General features: G+C 38.2%; 1 protein-coding gene across 4 annotated transcripts in view; it reads right to left on the bottom strand.

The window, feature by feature from the left end:
• Positions 1-2,031: 2,031 nt before the first annotated feature.
• The window catches only part of LOC125459546 (cytosolic 5'-nucleotidase 1A), a 69,548-nt gene continuing 54,984 nt past the window's right edge, over positions 2,032-16,595 (bottom strand). For all 4 annotated transcript variants that reach the window (XM_048546115.2, XM_048546112.2, XM_059652021.1 and 1 more), the window contains 3 exons: positions 15,867-15,989; positions 15,061-15,239; positions 2,032-7,759 (listed from right to left, as the gene is read on the bottom strand). In XM_048546115.2, coding sequence (XP_048402072.1) covers positions 7,454-7,759; positions 15,061-15,239; positions 15,867-15,989 — 608 coding nt within the window. In that variant the 3' untranslated portion in view covers positions 2,032-7,453. The remainder of the gene's footprint in view (positions 7,760-15,060; positions 15,240-15,866; positions 15,990-16,595) is intronic.

Genomic DNA, 16,595 nt, shown 5'->3' with positions numbered 1-16,595 from the left:
AGATGAATGAAATCATTTGTACTCTAAAGGAAGGACAAAAAAAATTCAAAGGCAAATATTATTTAAATAAAAATTAATTCTGTGATATTTCCATAGTATCAACTGCAATGAGAAATACAAAATAGACTCTAATGATTTAACAAAATAACTGGCAATATAAATAACTTCCTATTGAGATTTTCATAAAAATACATGCAATTATAAAAATAATTAATAAAACCTAACTCATTGATTCACACAACTCATTGCCGACACCAAGCTTCAGAAGTGAGTCTTAATCCCTAAGGAGAAACACCAAAACTGCCCAACTTGCAGGCAGCAATGCAATTGCGTTGTACAATAGCACGTCATACAATTTGGTATTTTTGAATGTATTTGTGTGTGTCCAGTTGTGGATTATCTATGCTCATCTTCATATATGCAGCACTGTACAGTGCAGATACCTGGTTAAAACTCTGACCCCAGGAGGTGAAGGTTCTGAATCTCAAGGATTGACTTGGATGAGACTTTTTTTTTAAAAAGGTGTTTCATTTAGCCAACGCAAAAGAATGATCAAGGGAGCACACGGAAACGATGAAATAAACTTAAAATATATAACAATGATAAGAAACCAGGAATAAAACTTGGCCTGGCTGACAATCTGTAAACTTAGTCTGCTTGGTAGTAAGCATAGGTCACCTGAATGAATTCACGACCTATTGAAATTCAACTGCCAGCTTTCACAATTGATCATAAAGAGCAGAGACGGTTGGAACCGCAGATGCTGGAGAATCTGAGACAACAAGGTGTAGAGCTGGATGAACACAGCAGACCAAGCAGCATCAGAGGAGCAGGAAAGCTAACATTTCGGGCCTAGACCTTTCTTCAGAAATGGGGGAGGGGAAGGGGATTCTGAAATAAATAGGGAGAGAGGGGGAGGCACATAGAAGATGGATAAAGAAGATAGGTGGAGGGGAGACAGACAGGTCGAAGAGGTGAGGTGGAGCCAGTAAAGGTGGGTGTAGATGGGGAGGTAGGGAAGAGATAGGTCAGTCCAGGGAGAACGGACAGGTCAAGGGGGCAGGATGAGGTTAGTAAGTAGGAAATGAGGGTGGGGCTTGAGGTGAGAAGAAGGACAGGTTAGCAAGGCGGGGACAAGCTGGGCTTCAGGGGCATCATTGTGGCACTGCAGGAGACCCAGGATGGACATGTCGTCTAAGGAATGCGAGGGGGAGTTGAAATGGTTCACAACTGGGAGGTGCAGTTGTTTGTTGCGAACCGAGCGTAGATATTCTGCAAAGCGGTCTCCAAGCCTCTGCTCGGTTTCCCCAATGTAAGGTTGCAGGAACAGCAACTCATATTCTGCTTAGGAACCCTGCAGCCCAATGGTATCAATGTGGGTTTCACAAGCTTCAAAATCTCCCCCATCCCCCACTGCATCCCAAAACCAGCCCAGCTACTCCCCAATTCCCTAGCCTGTTCTTCCTCTCACCTGTCCCCTCCTCCCACCTCAAGCCACACCTCCATTCCCTACCTCTTAACTCATCCCGCCCCCTTGACCTGTCCGTCCTCCTCGGACTGACCTATCCCCTACCTACCTCCCCTGCTATGCTCACCTCAACATCTGCAGTTCCCATTATCTCTAAGATAACAAAGTGAACTGGTTTACAGAGGACTGATGACAGAATCCAGCCAAGATAGCATTTAAATAGTGAATTTTGGAGATGACAAAGGCATGTCCAAAGATTCTACAGCAGATGAAACAGAGGTGGATGGTGTTACAGAAAATGCAACGTTTAGTGATAGGGTGAGTTTTGGGCTGACAATTCAGCAAAAATAGGTTACTGACTATATTTCACACAGCTTTAAGCTTATTCCAGGCAAGCAGTGTGATATCCACTAGCAAAACCAAAGTTTGATATCTGCTGTTTATTGTGTTAAGTCTGGACATTCAAAGCACACTTCCATTGTACGTATGGGTCCCACAGTGATGTATAGATGATTACAGGCTTGAAAGTGCATAAAAACAAGAGTATTTTGTAAAACCATTTATTGTAAACATTGACAGTGTGCATCAACTCATTGTTATGTACAATACAGAATAAATAGCAATCTACTCCCTTAGCCATTTCCTAACTATTACACATAAACCAACAATAAAGCCAATGTATGATAAATTGCAGTATAACTAAAGTATTCTCAAATCAAGGAGAAATAATTTGAAACCACCTTATTTTGGTTACCTCCAGCTTTGTATGTATAATTGCAAAGACAACATTTCAAAATGAGGAATTATACAGTTTACATGATTAGTTAATGATGACATCTGCATTGAATAGTATTGCATAATTTGATTGAATACAATTACATTTTGCATGGAACCCAATCTTTGGGAAAGTGTTTGTCAGAACTCTTACTGCAAAAAACTGAAACATAAATCCCAGTAACTTTGGTTGAGAGAACATGTGTCAATGTACAATATTTAAAATGATGAAAGCCCTGTTAGATACTAAAAAACACAATTCCCATCTTTTACCTGTTCTTTTCATGAGAGAGACAAAATATAGCTTGGAATGTGCTCATACAACGTGCATAGACAGCATGTTAATCTTCATTATAAATACACAACAGTATGAATTCTGACAGTGCAGGACTGCATCAGCCACAGCTTCATTCACTGTTTTTAATCCCACTATCAACCGACCCAAATGCTGGAGGTGGAGTCATTAAAGTGTGGTTGCATATGTTCCTGGTAGCACTAAAAAAGTGACCACTCACCTGAAGTGATGGAATGTCACAAATGTCATGACAGGGTTAACATACTGTTTTGGCCAGGAACTACAAGGATTTAAAAGATTTTCTGATTAAATATTTTATGCCTGGTACGAAATCCAAACGAAAATCCATCCCTCTTGTATCAATTGTTCTTAAAGACGTTCTTAGTGAGGCCAACTTAGCACGCAGAGCACTTGGGTTATCTGTCAGGGTCTCGGCTTTTGAAAAGATGTCTCTCCCAGTTAACACCAGTACAGAGTGGAGAATCGCATGCTTTCTCAATAGAAGAACAATCACACTCATAAAGGGGCAGAAATACAAGGAGTGCACAAATATCCAGCTAAACACCCCAAGTTCATTCCATGAAACAATGGAACATCTAGGATACCGATTAAAATTACCCTGTCATTCTCATAGAATATGCCATTACTCTATATGTTAGATATTTAAAATGTTATTTTCCTATGGAATGCTATTCCCTAAATATACACTGTGTACTATCCTACAAGAACTCCATTCTCCATATTTACACTATTTATCTTCCTACAAGATGAAAATTTATGAATACTGATAGGTACAGTACAACAACCTTATTAAATATTCAGCCCTTGTGACCGTAGAAATAAGTGCTCAATTCTTTTGTTGAACTAAATCTAGATTGTCTGGATGAGTTCGCATTTTGGCTTTGATCTTACATCATCTAGTCTATTGTACGACAGTTTTGTAACAGTGTTTCAGCTATTGCAAGATTCATATCACATCTTTTAGACATCAAACAATAAGCAATGCTACAGTCTGTATTTTTATAACATTTAAACTTAAAATGTTCATTAGTGATACCTTTGAACAAGTTATAATTTTAAAATTACAGTGAGGCCTGAGAGCAACCAGAATGCTCAGGCTTAACACCTGGAGACAGGAAGTTACAACAATAGGAAAATGGAAATGTAATTAATCATTTTCCATCCTGTCACTCCATCACTTTTAAGCCAGAAGTTGAAATGGTATGTTATGGCTTGTGGAAATTGTCAATAACAGTGGAAATGGATTATCAACATTCAACTTTCACTATTTAACTTTTAATACCTGAGACTCTCATAGACTAAAATGGTTGTAAAAGATTACACATTTAATTGGCTGCTTTGATCACCTGACAAACCTAGGCAACTCACATAAGATCAGCCACGGTGGCATTACTGGAGAGATGCAAAGCTGCCTACAAGTTATCTAACGTAACAGTGACACAGAAATCCAAATCTGCAAAAGAGCATGTATATCAACAACAGCCTTTGGGCAACAAAACAGAAGGAAAGCAAGGTGAACTGATAACAGCAAGGATATTAAAAGATGCTCTCTCTCTCAACCTCAGAAATTAGGGCTGATGAAAAGCAACTTAGAAATATCACTATTCACTAAGCAAGCAAATCTGCAAGCTTTGTCAGTCACAAGAAAACAAGACAACAGCTAAGCAGCTGAGTCTTAGGTTTCACTCTCAGCTCAAGGAAATTAAACACTTAATTGCAACTGCCTTTACCCTTCTGTGTGCACAGACACCTCCCTCTCACATTTTTTAAATCTATACCCGCATTTGTGTGTTTAATGTTGCATTTTCCTATTTCTTTAGGTTTAATGGATATTAAGCTCCACTCTCTTTCGCTTCGGAAAACCATGGAGTTGGCTCTCCTAACTAAGTTCAATTGAAATGTAACAGCTACATGCTAAAAAAAAGTGAGATAATCATCCATCCTTATCTATTTGTAACAACATAATCTTTCTCAATTCTGAACAACAGGAGGTGCCTTTTTATTGTGCGACTGTCCTTCCTTCTGCCATTTGAACTCAGGATTCTAAGATCAATGGCATTAACTTGCAGAAGCAATAACAAAAAGCCTCTCAAGATATGAACTTGCAATATTCCAACATGTAAACAGGAGTCTAGAGTGTTGAGTTTTAAGCTCTCTGTACGTACTGAAAAACCTTTACAACTAAAGAAAATCCAAAAAAAACTCTTTGGTTTTATATTAAAATAATTTATCAATCTCAGTTTACTAGTTTTCTCTCTAACACGAAATAGTTGAAATCATTCAGCAGGGAATATGTGTGATGGCATTGTTAAGAATTCACTGAAGCTTCAACTCGGAATTTTGTAATATTCAATTGCATTTTCAAATGTGCTCTGATAGTTCAGTTCCTCGTTGACAGCACAGTTTTTACAATAATGAAATACTGCCATTTATGACATTCACTACTCCCTTCTCTGGCCTTAACATTTTGCTTTCCTTGTGCTGATTGCACTGATAATAATCTTCTGACGTCTGAAACAAACGATCCTCCATATGCAAACCTACCAGTAAATGCTAAGCTGTTCATCAAGGGCACAGATATACTACAAGGACTCAGATCATCTTCACTTGACAACTAATGCCAATGCACTCTTTGGAAGGGTCACCAGATAGTGATTGGGCAAAGCACAAGCCAATGTCTTCCTCCTTAATCCAGATGTATTCTGGCAAACTATAGCATCTCCATTCCTCTCCCAGTTTAGATCACGTAATTCAACACAGAACAGAATCAAGTATAACACTTGCTCTACCTATTCAGTTTCATCCCCTAGAGCACAAACTCACGAACTATCATGGGAGGGGGAGAACAATAATCTGTAAATATATAAAAGGAGGATATAAACTGCAAAAAGATCCACAACAGATGAAGTTACAGGATAAGGTTCATTTCATACTCCGATACATATTTTCACAAAGCCTATACGGAACCTGTTCATAGCAGGGTAAGCTGCATGTTTCTTCTAGCTTGCTGTACAGATATAAGCTGTTGAAGTGCAAGTAACCTGTGGGATGAGTGTTTTGTACGTATTTGGACTCTAGCCATGGCTCATTTCCTAGATGTAACAACTTCACTCCAGTTTCTACTGCCAAACCAATTTGTACTCCATACATCTCTGAGATCACAAATGCATTATATTGCTAAGAAGTATTAGTAACACTCCTTTCAAAATTACACACAGGTTGTCAGCATCATCAACATAAATTGAATACAACAGAAATCTGAAAGAACTCCTTTCAGCTTCAAAATTGTGACATATCAAACTATACTAACACGATTGATACAGAAGCAATTAGAGCTCGTAAAGGACCAATTATGACTGTTGCACGTATTTTTTCAGCCTAATACAGTTAACTTTTTAAAATGTTCTCCATTGCAGGGCCCTGTGCACCCTGTAATCCAGCAGTGCAACAGTGAATCTCACACAGTGGGATGATGTAAACCAAAGCCTGGGTTCCTTCCTGTATTCAAACACTATTCAACCTTTGTGCTAGCATAGCTAAAATTGACAGAGTTTCACATGTGGTACTGCTCACCAGGTTCTCCAGCTTTAATATTTATTGGTAAATTGGAGATTATACAGGAATTCACTGAGGAGGAACTGTTCATTGTATAAGCAAAGGTTACTCTGTGCTTTTTAAAAAAACTCCATATTGGAGCACATTTCAAGCAGTGGGATCTCTTCCCTTTGTGCTGGCTTACTGATAATATCTGCACAGAAGTGTATGGCCTTTAACTCCCTGTGAAAAATCAGAATTAGACGAGTAACATGTTTGATGGAAGGCCTGGAAGAATTTAAGATTTTGTTGGCCGGTTGCTTTCCTGTAACATTGGCAAAAGGGATTTAGGAAGATTGCTGCTTATCTTGGCCCCACAAAGAAAAATACCTTACTTCCTTTTTTAAGGCCTTCACTGAGCATTAGATAGATTTCATTGGTCTGGCCAGAGAACTATTAAAATCACCTCTTATTCCTATCTTAAGGATAGGACCCTGATTAACATATTATAATGAAGCATGCAACCACCCAGCATTAAAACACTTTGAAGTTTGGGATCAAAGCTCAAAAACAGCTGCTCAACTTTAACTGATGTTATGCCCTAATCTGTGAAGTTAAAGTGCCCTTGAAATTGGACTAAATTTTTAATGGGCTATCATTTAAAATATCTCCCAAAAATGCCAGAATTACAAACAACAATTTAGCCAGACAATCAAGAATTTGATAAAGCTCCAGTCCAGGGAGTTATGGTCTCTTTCTATTCACTTTGGTACAATTCTACACAGCTGCCTAAATTTAGGAAAACTTGAAACAAACTAATGGAATTCCAGGAAATCTAAATGGTAAAAAAGGCCTTAAGTTCTAATAAAAAAGTTCATAAAGCATGTTGAAAATCATAATCTTCAATGTTAAAATTTCTGAGTTTAATTCTACTCATGAGGACAGTGGCATTCTGATGACAACGCTTTTGATTTGATTTCAAAAATACATTTTTAACAATTATGTAATCACAACGTGGAAGCTGCAAATGCTGGGAATGGAACAAAGTGTGAAGAAAAACTCATAACATTTTACAAGTGCTCTTCAGCAAGTAAAATTAATTTGTAATGGGATGGAAGGCTTTAATACACTGGGATAAATTCTTCAAATGTGCGCCTTTTCTGATGACCCTCATCTGTTGGAAGTGCATATTAGCAATTTGTGCATATACAGCTCATGGTTTTAATGAATAAAAAGTTGCAGGCTGCGACAAGGCTAGCTAGCAAGGCTCTGCCTTTACATCGAGCAATCAAAACAACTACCCTATGATGCTAGCCCACATCTCCACCACTGCCTAATGAAAAGGAAAGTGTCATATTCAACTATTCACAGCCAAATGGTACAAAGGCTGCTGGGATTCCATATTCACGTGCTCCTTTGATATTACGTGCATTATCATCGAAGAAAATGTGAGGTTGGATGTGAGCTAAAAGTGGGCCTTTAGGACTCCCTGCCATAAAGAAAGCTTCGTCTATCTTGAGACCCCAGCTACGCAGAGTTTTAATGGCTCGGATACCCAGCTTGTTGCCACTTCTCGCCGTCACCAGGTATGTGCAAATCGGATCATTCTCTGGACTAAACTTCTTTTTCATCTCTCCAAGAATCATGGCAAACTCCTTCATTGGGCCCTATTGACAGAACAATTAGATAATTAAATGAACAACAACAAGTTTTCATAAAGTTTACAAGGGATATATATTACAGATAAATGATACAAAAATATATTAAAGAAATACGTTTGGGGTTACTGTAAACTTAAAATGAGTGACACCAATTGTATATGATAAATGGTAAGACCATGCTTAAATGACTATGACATAAATGCATTTAATTTTTCTCCATTCCTAATCTGAAGCAGCTTACTCACCCTTGAGGACAACTCATAAGCTTGACTTGGAAGTTTAGGCAATACTTAAGGCGGTCAACAGTGAAAATCATTGAGTATTAGAATTATTTCATTTGTTTTAAGGATTTATCTTGTCACAATACCAGTGATGACATAGTGGGTAAAGGTACTCCAGAGTGTATCTGGGATCATTAGCAATTGTATGCCATCTCTGCACAAAACTCATCTGCATTCTTTGAATTGATTTTATCTCCTTCTCTGAATGCTTAATTTGCTGCACCTTGATTTATTAACTGATATTGCAGAAGTGAATTACAAAGCTCACATTTCAGTCCCCAATGTTCCTTCTAAGCTGCATGGTAGATGACACTTTAGCAATTGGGAATGTGTTCTGCAGGGAACAAAGTGGCTTTGCACAATTAACATTTTCTTTAAGATGTGCTCACATGCAGTTACATGCCAAATCTTAAAGGAACTATGCAGCATAACAAAGCTGGCTGTGTACAGCAAGATAAGCTGGGGGACCAATGCTAGTCATTATCATGACAGCTTAATTCTGCAATCTACTTCAGTTTCATCATCTTTTATCACTGAAACCATACCCTGGTCACCTCCCAAATTTATAGTTCAAATGTTCTCCTCACCAGTCCCCTATCAAGCTCCACAGTCAGAAATTCCATTTCATCAACATTTCTGCATTCTGGTTCCCATGATACCAATAATTCTTACCCTGAATTAGCTTCTTATTCTTCAGTGCTCCTTCATCAAAATCTAATATTACCTATAAATCTCTCCAGCCTTTCTATTCCCTACCTTGGTGAATGTTCCAATTATTTTGCACAGTAGATCCAGAAGGAAAAACTAGTAAAATAGGCGAATGACATACTATTCAGATTCATCCTGTATACCTAAAAACGGAGTTCCAGTATAACCAGTACGCCCATTTCCAAGTATTATTCATTTTTAAAACTGTTTTCTCTCCAAGAACTATTTTCCGCTCAAATTCTTGCTGCCATTGTTTTGTTATTCCTCATCAACGAAAGAACTTCCAGCTTTCTAGTTCTTACCCTGTAGAACGCCCTTTTCTCAACTCATTTTCCTTACTTCCTCTCACCCACCTTTAAACAACACACTGCCAAGGAAACAGCTTATAAATAAAGACATATTGCTGCAATTATTACTAGATCTGTTAATTTAGTCATTTCAGAGGCAGGCTAGAATACTTTGCAAGTAAATAGTTAAGAGGATTTTAAATAACTAAGCTTTTAAATTAGTACCCAACAGAAATTCTGTTTTATCGGCAGAGCTCCCAGGTTTGGGCCTTGGTATGCATCTTGGTGGTTGATATCAGCTAAGTTATAGCAGTGGTACAACTAGTCTGCAAATGTGCTACATTCAACCACATGCCATTACCTTGCCTTTATTACAGTAAAGATAAGTAAAAGCTAAGTTTACTCTCCATTGAATAACTACTGCGTTATAGTATAATTCCAGATGAGAATAGGACAAGCACTGACTTTAATACACTCCACAGTTGAATAGCCTACCACTGATCTCTGTCATTATTCATTCATGAAAAGTGGTCACTTGAAAAATGGGGAAATGCCAGGGAGGATGTTCCAAAAGACAGAGGCGAGGAAGGTGAAAGTGTATTCTAATCGTAATGAATTGGCCAATTATGAAAAAAAAGGCCAACAGCCTGAAATATTAATTCTGTCTTTCCTGCATATTTTGCTTACATTTTGATTTTCAAGTATCCACAATATTTTGTTTTTGCTTTCCTGATTAACCATTTCCATTTCTAAGAATACGACATACCTCAAAAAAAACACATTACTTGGAGGTCTTTCCCACATTTAAAAACTCACAACCCAAATAATTCCAATATCATAATTGGCCGCGTGACTCACCTTTGCACTGCATTCAATTCAATGCACTGAATATCTCCCATATTTCTTACTAATCAAGATTAAACATAACAATCAAGGTACAATCTGATGGTACAGCTTAATCACTACTTCTGATTTACTTTAACCTTCAGTTGCACTACCTCACTAAGAGGTCATACCAAAAAAGAATCAACTTTTGATATTAGCCATGACCATAGATTTCATTGTTTCATTGTCTTGATTCCTTTTCCAAATTAGGAATGGGATCATCATAGCAGAGCAGGAGGGCATTCAGCCCATCACATCCATGTGACTCTACAGAACAATCCATTTTGAACAGAGGGTCCATGGAAAACGATGATTTTTCGACTTGATACTTAGGATGTATTTAAACACCCATGTGTAATATTTTATTTGTTTTTTTTGGCTCACTTGCATATTTTACGTAGTTCAATCGTGACTTATAGGTTGTCTCCGATGACATTGCCCTTCCTATCTTGGCACTGTGCTATGTCATTGATCTAAATGGGAACAGTGCCTGAGAACATTAAAAATTATCAGCATGAATTGCACCCTTCAAACCAACTACTTTCTACAGTTCCGACAATTTCTGGGGCTGTTAAGTTCTGACCAGAATCTTCATGGGTTTGTGTTCAATAAATATGGAATTTTATAAATTTTTTAAAAAATATTTACAAAAGTCGAACTGATTGGCATTTCCTCAAAAAAATTGTTTACCTTTTTGGATGGGATCTTCTGTGTTGAAATCTGTATTGGATGTTGTTTACTGGGTTATTGTGGTACAATTTATCCTCAAAGGTTACATCAGACTACAATAGTCATTGTTAATGGTAACATCGGGTGGAGCTGAGGAGCACAGCAGGCCAGGCAAGTGCTTGGATCTGCTTTGTTATCTTGGTATAGTTGTGGGTACTCTACTTTTGAATCAACCTATGCCTCCTTTATTTGTTTAAAATAGGTGATTAAAAAAAGGTTAAACCTTAGCTCACAGATTGTCCTCTGACCTCCGAGTCAAATGATCATGGGGCTAAATCCCATTTCATAATTTCAGCTGACAATTCAACGTAGTACCGAAGAGAGGTCGCACCATGAGAGGGTCATCTGTCTGACTAAAACAAAGCCTTGCATGTCTTATCAAAGAATTGCCATGGACAACATTTATCATTTGTCATAGATAATTCAAATAGGTAATTTATTTCACTACCATTTTCACTCTATTGTCGGATGAGAAATTACATTGGATACATGTCTATTCTTATATGTGGACTTAAAAGATCCTACGATTCATTCTAATAAAAGCAGGGGAAGTTCTCCCTGATGATCTGGAAATTATCCCTCAACCTACAATACTAAAACAGATTATTTGAACACCATTGCATTGTTGCTGATGGATTAGTTTTGTACATAAATTGACTACCTTAGCATTACATTAAGAGGTCTACGTTTTCCCTTGTCTGAACTTTGATGAGGCAATATTTTGGGTACTGTATTTGGAACTTGAGCTTATCCACAATCATAAAGGTATTTGCAAGTTTTAATTATCTTGTCTATTCTCTGGGTGTCTTCTTTATAGGTGACACCTTTGGTGGCAGCATACATGGGTGGCTGGATGCATACATGCTGTACAAGTGTACAGTGTTTGCATGTACGCGTGAGTGAACATAATGTCCAAAAACACGTATCTATGCAGTATGATGGATCAATACATCTGTATGCTAGGGGTTAAAGAGCATGAATGTGTATTCTATAGATTGAAACATTATCTAAAGAGTAAACTGTTTGCTGCTACAGCTAAAAATGGAAAACTACCATTACTAACAAGGGATAGTTAGAACTGCAGATGCTAGGGTCAGAGATAACACAGTGTTGAGCTGGAAGTACATAGCAGACCACGCAGAAATTTCTGAAGAAGGGTCCTCATCAGAAATGTCAACTTTCCTCTGATGCTGCCTGGCCTGATGTGCTCCTCCAGCTCCACCTGGTGTTACTATTACTAACAACTATTATGCAAGCTATATTGACAACAGCAATAGAAAGCAAATCAGAAAACAGTTAAGGAAAAATCCCCAAAGGAAACGGAAATTTCTAATACATATGACAATGGGCAATTAATCCAACTGCCTGGCCTAAAGCTCTGGGGACACAAATTCAAATGCTACAACGACACTGGTAGAATTTAAATTTCATTAAATCATAAATTCAGCGTTTTAATAAAACCTTTTTCCGAGATTGAAAACTCACCTCAGTGTGCTAAGAAACCATCACCGAATGTCTTAAACATCTATCTGGTTCACTAAAGTCCTTTTGGAAAGGAAATCTACCATCCTTACCTGATCTGGTCTCCAATTTCTCCAGAACCATCACTATGTGGTTAAAACTTAACTGCCCCCTGAAATAGTCCATTATGTCACTCAATTCAAGGCAATTGGGAAAGGGCATTAAATCTAAGAAATAAAAATCTCTAACAGATTGCTAAGATTGTTATGGCACACATGGTGTGGGGGGAGTGGGCCGTGTGGATGGCAATGCCTCCTTAGAATACAAACTTGTCTAACCTCAGGATGACTGCATCTAGTTTGCTAATCCTGCCACTCCACCAACGCTTTTCCTCTTTCTGACAGTCAGTTAGCTCAAACCTCTGTAGCGCAGGCAGAACGGTGCAGTCTGAAGTTGGTCATTGTTCAAAGTCATTCTTCAAAGACTACTTTATGGAACGTCAGTAATATCCATCCACTATTCCAGAGCCTTTATAAATTACATTGTGGAAGTACTAGGAGTGGTAATGATGCATGGAAAACAGTAAGAAATGCACAGGAGTAATCATTTTTAACTGTGATACAACATATACAAACTGCATTTATAAATTTAGTTTAGAATGCGTAATTTGTGCTGGCTTTTGTATTTGCCCTATTAGGAAAAGGATAATGTGATGGTCATGATGGTGGGAAGAATATGTGAATTTTACTAAATGGGAAGTTATAGTTCATTAATACGTGATTGTGTAGAGTCTGGACAGAAAGGGGCGGTCTTTGTTACAGCCAGTCTTCCTCCTTCTCAGCATCTTGCTTGACAGTTAGTGGAAGGGTTGCTCCTTCATAATGGCAAGATTGAAGATATGAACTCATATCTTCAGACACTGAGCTGAGGAGCGTTGGGTTTATTGAGACCTGATGCTGCTGCTATCACAAGGTGAATTAGAGATAGCCATTAATCTCAACTCTCACAAAAGAATAAAGAGAGATGCATTAATCTTCACATTCACTATGCTTTGGCAGACATAGGCAATGGGCCTATGGAATGCTCTGTTCTTTTTTATTTGTACATGAAATTTGGCAAGGCCAATATTTATTGTCCATTCCTAAATGTCCTGGAGGAGGGAGTGGCAAGCTTTGTAAACTGCTGCAGGACACATGTTGTAGGTTTACTAATAGCACCATTGGGTAGGGAAGTTGGAGTGACGGCTGTAGCTGTTTAGAAATTTCAGCAATGAGCTCTATAGTGAAATGCTGATATCGCAAACAGTGATTATGGTCAAAGCACAGAGAACAAAATGCTCCCTAAATACCTAACTGCTTAGTCCCTGTTTCTTTGAAATTTCAATCTATTAGTAGCATTTTCTGTCCCTTATGGCCTGTCTTTATTCTTCCAGTCACGTATAATTCCAAAAGCAAGTTCTACTAGATTAACAATGTCTACAAATAAATAGTTTTTTGAAGTACACCAGCACTAGTTTGATTACTCTCAGTAGGTTGAAATTACAGAGAAGTACAGGCAATCCCTAGGTTGCACACAGGTTCTGTTCTGCAGTATGTTCTCAAGTTGATTTGTTTGCAAGACAGAGCACAATGCAGGACAATGGAAAGCAGCTGTTCATAAAATACAGGAAATGTTGCATGTTAGATATTCCAAAATTAAAAACTAGGTGTGGATCACATACTTAAGTACTTAAATCAGGGTCCCCTATACAGGAACAGTCACCAAGAACAGAATAATGTGGCAACTAACCAGTAAAAGGGTCAATGTTTTCGGTAAATTCTGATAGAATGACACTTGTTCATAAATCATCATCAGCAGTATGGATTAAGATAAGACAATGGCTGGAGCATACATTTGGAAATGGCAGTGCTTTTGTCAAATCAACACTGCACACTAACTGACTGAATGTTTAGCCCGTGCTGTATCATGCAAGTAGCTGTTAGGTGTCCCTGTGCAAACCCTTTTACCAATGTGGCAGATGATACAATTCCTGTCAAATAAGACAGTGTTGTCACAGAAGTCATTTTTGAGCTAAAAGAGGCTTCGATTATCCAATGAATAGTGCAGTACTGCCCAAATTGCTAAAGTTATGCCAAACATCTTTGGGTGAGGGAGGGGGACGCTCAGCAAAAATATGGACTATTCATCAGCAGCCTGACTCACACTAATGACACAGTGCCCCTTTAAGACAAGCGCATTTCGGTCCACAATATTTCCCTGACAGCTTAGTGATTCTGGAAATGCAAAACAAAGTTTTTAGATTTGTCAAAATTAATGTAAAGAAAAAAATGTTAGGGATTGAATAAATACTGTAACTAACAATGCAAGCTGGAAGTCGGTTCTTGTTTTATATTCATGTAACTAGATTAGCTGCTCCACTTACTGCATATCTTACTATGGGATGTTGATCCAAGGTGATTTGCATCACTGTTCACTCTACTTCTGGTCACCAGTAAAAGAATATACTTTTTGGAGGCATGGCTATTCCAAAACAACATCCAACAAGTGAAGACAAGTCTATGTAATTGTTGTAGAATGGTCTGTCCTGTTGTGTACACCCCACCGCCAGCCACCACCCCCGCCCCCGACACCCCCCCACCCCACCATCTGAAATTAGACACCAGCACAAAAACAAAACAAAAGAGCACCAAGACAATGCATAAGCCTCTTGTAGAAAGGTTATGATTTGTACCAGCTACTACTACTGATGTAATAGACAAAATCTCCCAACTGGACAGTTCCATTCCGTCCTGAAGAACTGCAGTCATTAAGATACCCTATTAACATCACGTGTTTGGATGCAGCAAAGCTGCTTCAGGATGATATGTAAGGCGTAAATCAGAAGACAAATGGTTAAGCGCTGAAGTTAAATTTGAAATATCATCTAACAATTTTGATCAAACAATTAAAATCTTACCTCTCCAATAGGAACATGCTCCATGTCCTTCTCGTATTTGATAACTTCATTCAGACCTTTCTCTTTGAATACAATATCAGTCTCATCTGAGAACAATACTGAATCCCCATCAAATGCCACCTTCAGTTGACTTTCTGTTATCTGATTCATTTGTTGTATTACGAGGGCAGCAGGAATGTCTTTGGAGGGAAAAAAAACTTGTGCTTTAATTCACATTTATTTGTTTCTCACATTCCAAAAATTCCAACATTTCAAAAGTACTTCACTTCACAGTCCAGTGATTCTGAAAAGCTCCCTGTCATCTAAGCCTTTTTTTTTGTCTTTACGCTTATAGTAATAAAGCTGCATGATTGCAGTTGGACTCCATGATTTAGAACTTGAATGCAAATATTAAAATTAGTTAGGCATTACTCATTTTTCAGCAGTAACTGTTCAGGAAAATAACAAGCACCCCAGGGAGAATGTGTGCAAAGAACGAATACACTCTAGCATTTCAACAAGGTACATTTCGTTTATGCCACAGCAACTATTCGGCATGGCCTTTCTTCTTTCCAAAATCACAAGAGTATTTTCCAATTCATTTTCTTCATCTCCTTTGCTGGTTGACTTCAACTGCAATGCAATTTCCTCAGTTGCATCCTGCATCCTTCTATGCAATTCCTGCTCCAAATACTTCATCACCCAAGAAATTCCATCCTAATACCACTAATCCCGCTGATTCCACGGCAGATATTTCAGGTGGAAAGTCTGGAAGGATCCGTTTTTCTTCGGTCTAACATACGTACTCCACAAATCAATAAACTTACCTTTCTTCAGTGCATTGCAAACAGAAGTTTCACATGCTGAAAGGAACAGCTTTACATCTTCTGCATGTAGGAACTTTACAGGATCTTTTCCATCTAGAAAGCAAAACTTGCTAATCTCGAAATCTGGAAATACAAGATGTAGATTTTTAATCAGCACTCTAAGCTAATAGCAACTGCATTTCCAGGTAGGATATTACTGTGGGATTGCAGGTTTAGGTTCCACATACCAAGACCTGACACAAGATTATGCCGGGGCCTCACTGTAAGAATGAATAGTTGTGCATCTTGGACTGTACGGTCTTTAATATGAGATGTTAGACTAGCGTTTATCAAACTGTGAGTCGAAGTTTTTGAGTGTTGTCTGCTCCAAAGTAGAAATGGAGTGCAATCCCAACATAGTGCTAGAAACTTTGTGGCGCCTTTAAATTGTTGGGGTCATACAGTCATATTAATTTTAAAAAGGTTGGCCCTTTGGCGCAATACATCCACACTAGTTCTCAAACATCTATATATTTGAATCCCATCTTCCAGCACTTGACTCGTAGCCTCGTATGCTATGGTGTTATAACAGTTCTTAAATGTTATGAGGGTTACCACTCGTTCAGGGAGTGAGTTCCAGGTTCAGATAGCCCTCTCGGTGAAAAGAATCATTCCTCAAATCACTGCTAAACCTCCTGCTTCTTCCCTTAAAACTATGCCCCTTGCTTACTGAATTGGTCCAGTCCAAGC

The sequence above is a fragment of the Stegostoma tigrinum genome, chromosome 17 (assembly GCF_030684315.1).
Source record: "Stegostoma tigrinum isolate sSteTig4 chromosome 17, sSteTig4.hap1, whole genome shotgun sequence".
NCBI lineage: Eukaryota > Metazoa > Chordata > Chondrichthyes > Orectolobiformes > Stegostomatidae > Stegostoma > Stegostoma tigrinum.
The sequence above is the reverse complement of the archived record's forward strand: the minus strand, read 5'-3'. Positions and strand labels throughout refer to the sequence as shown.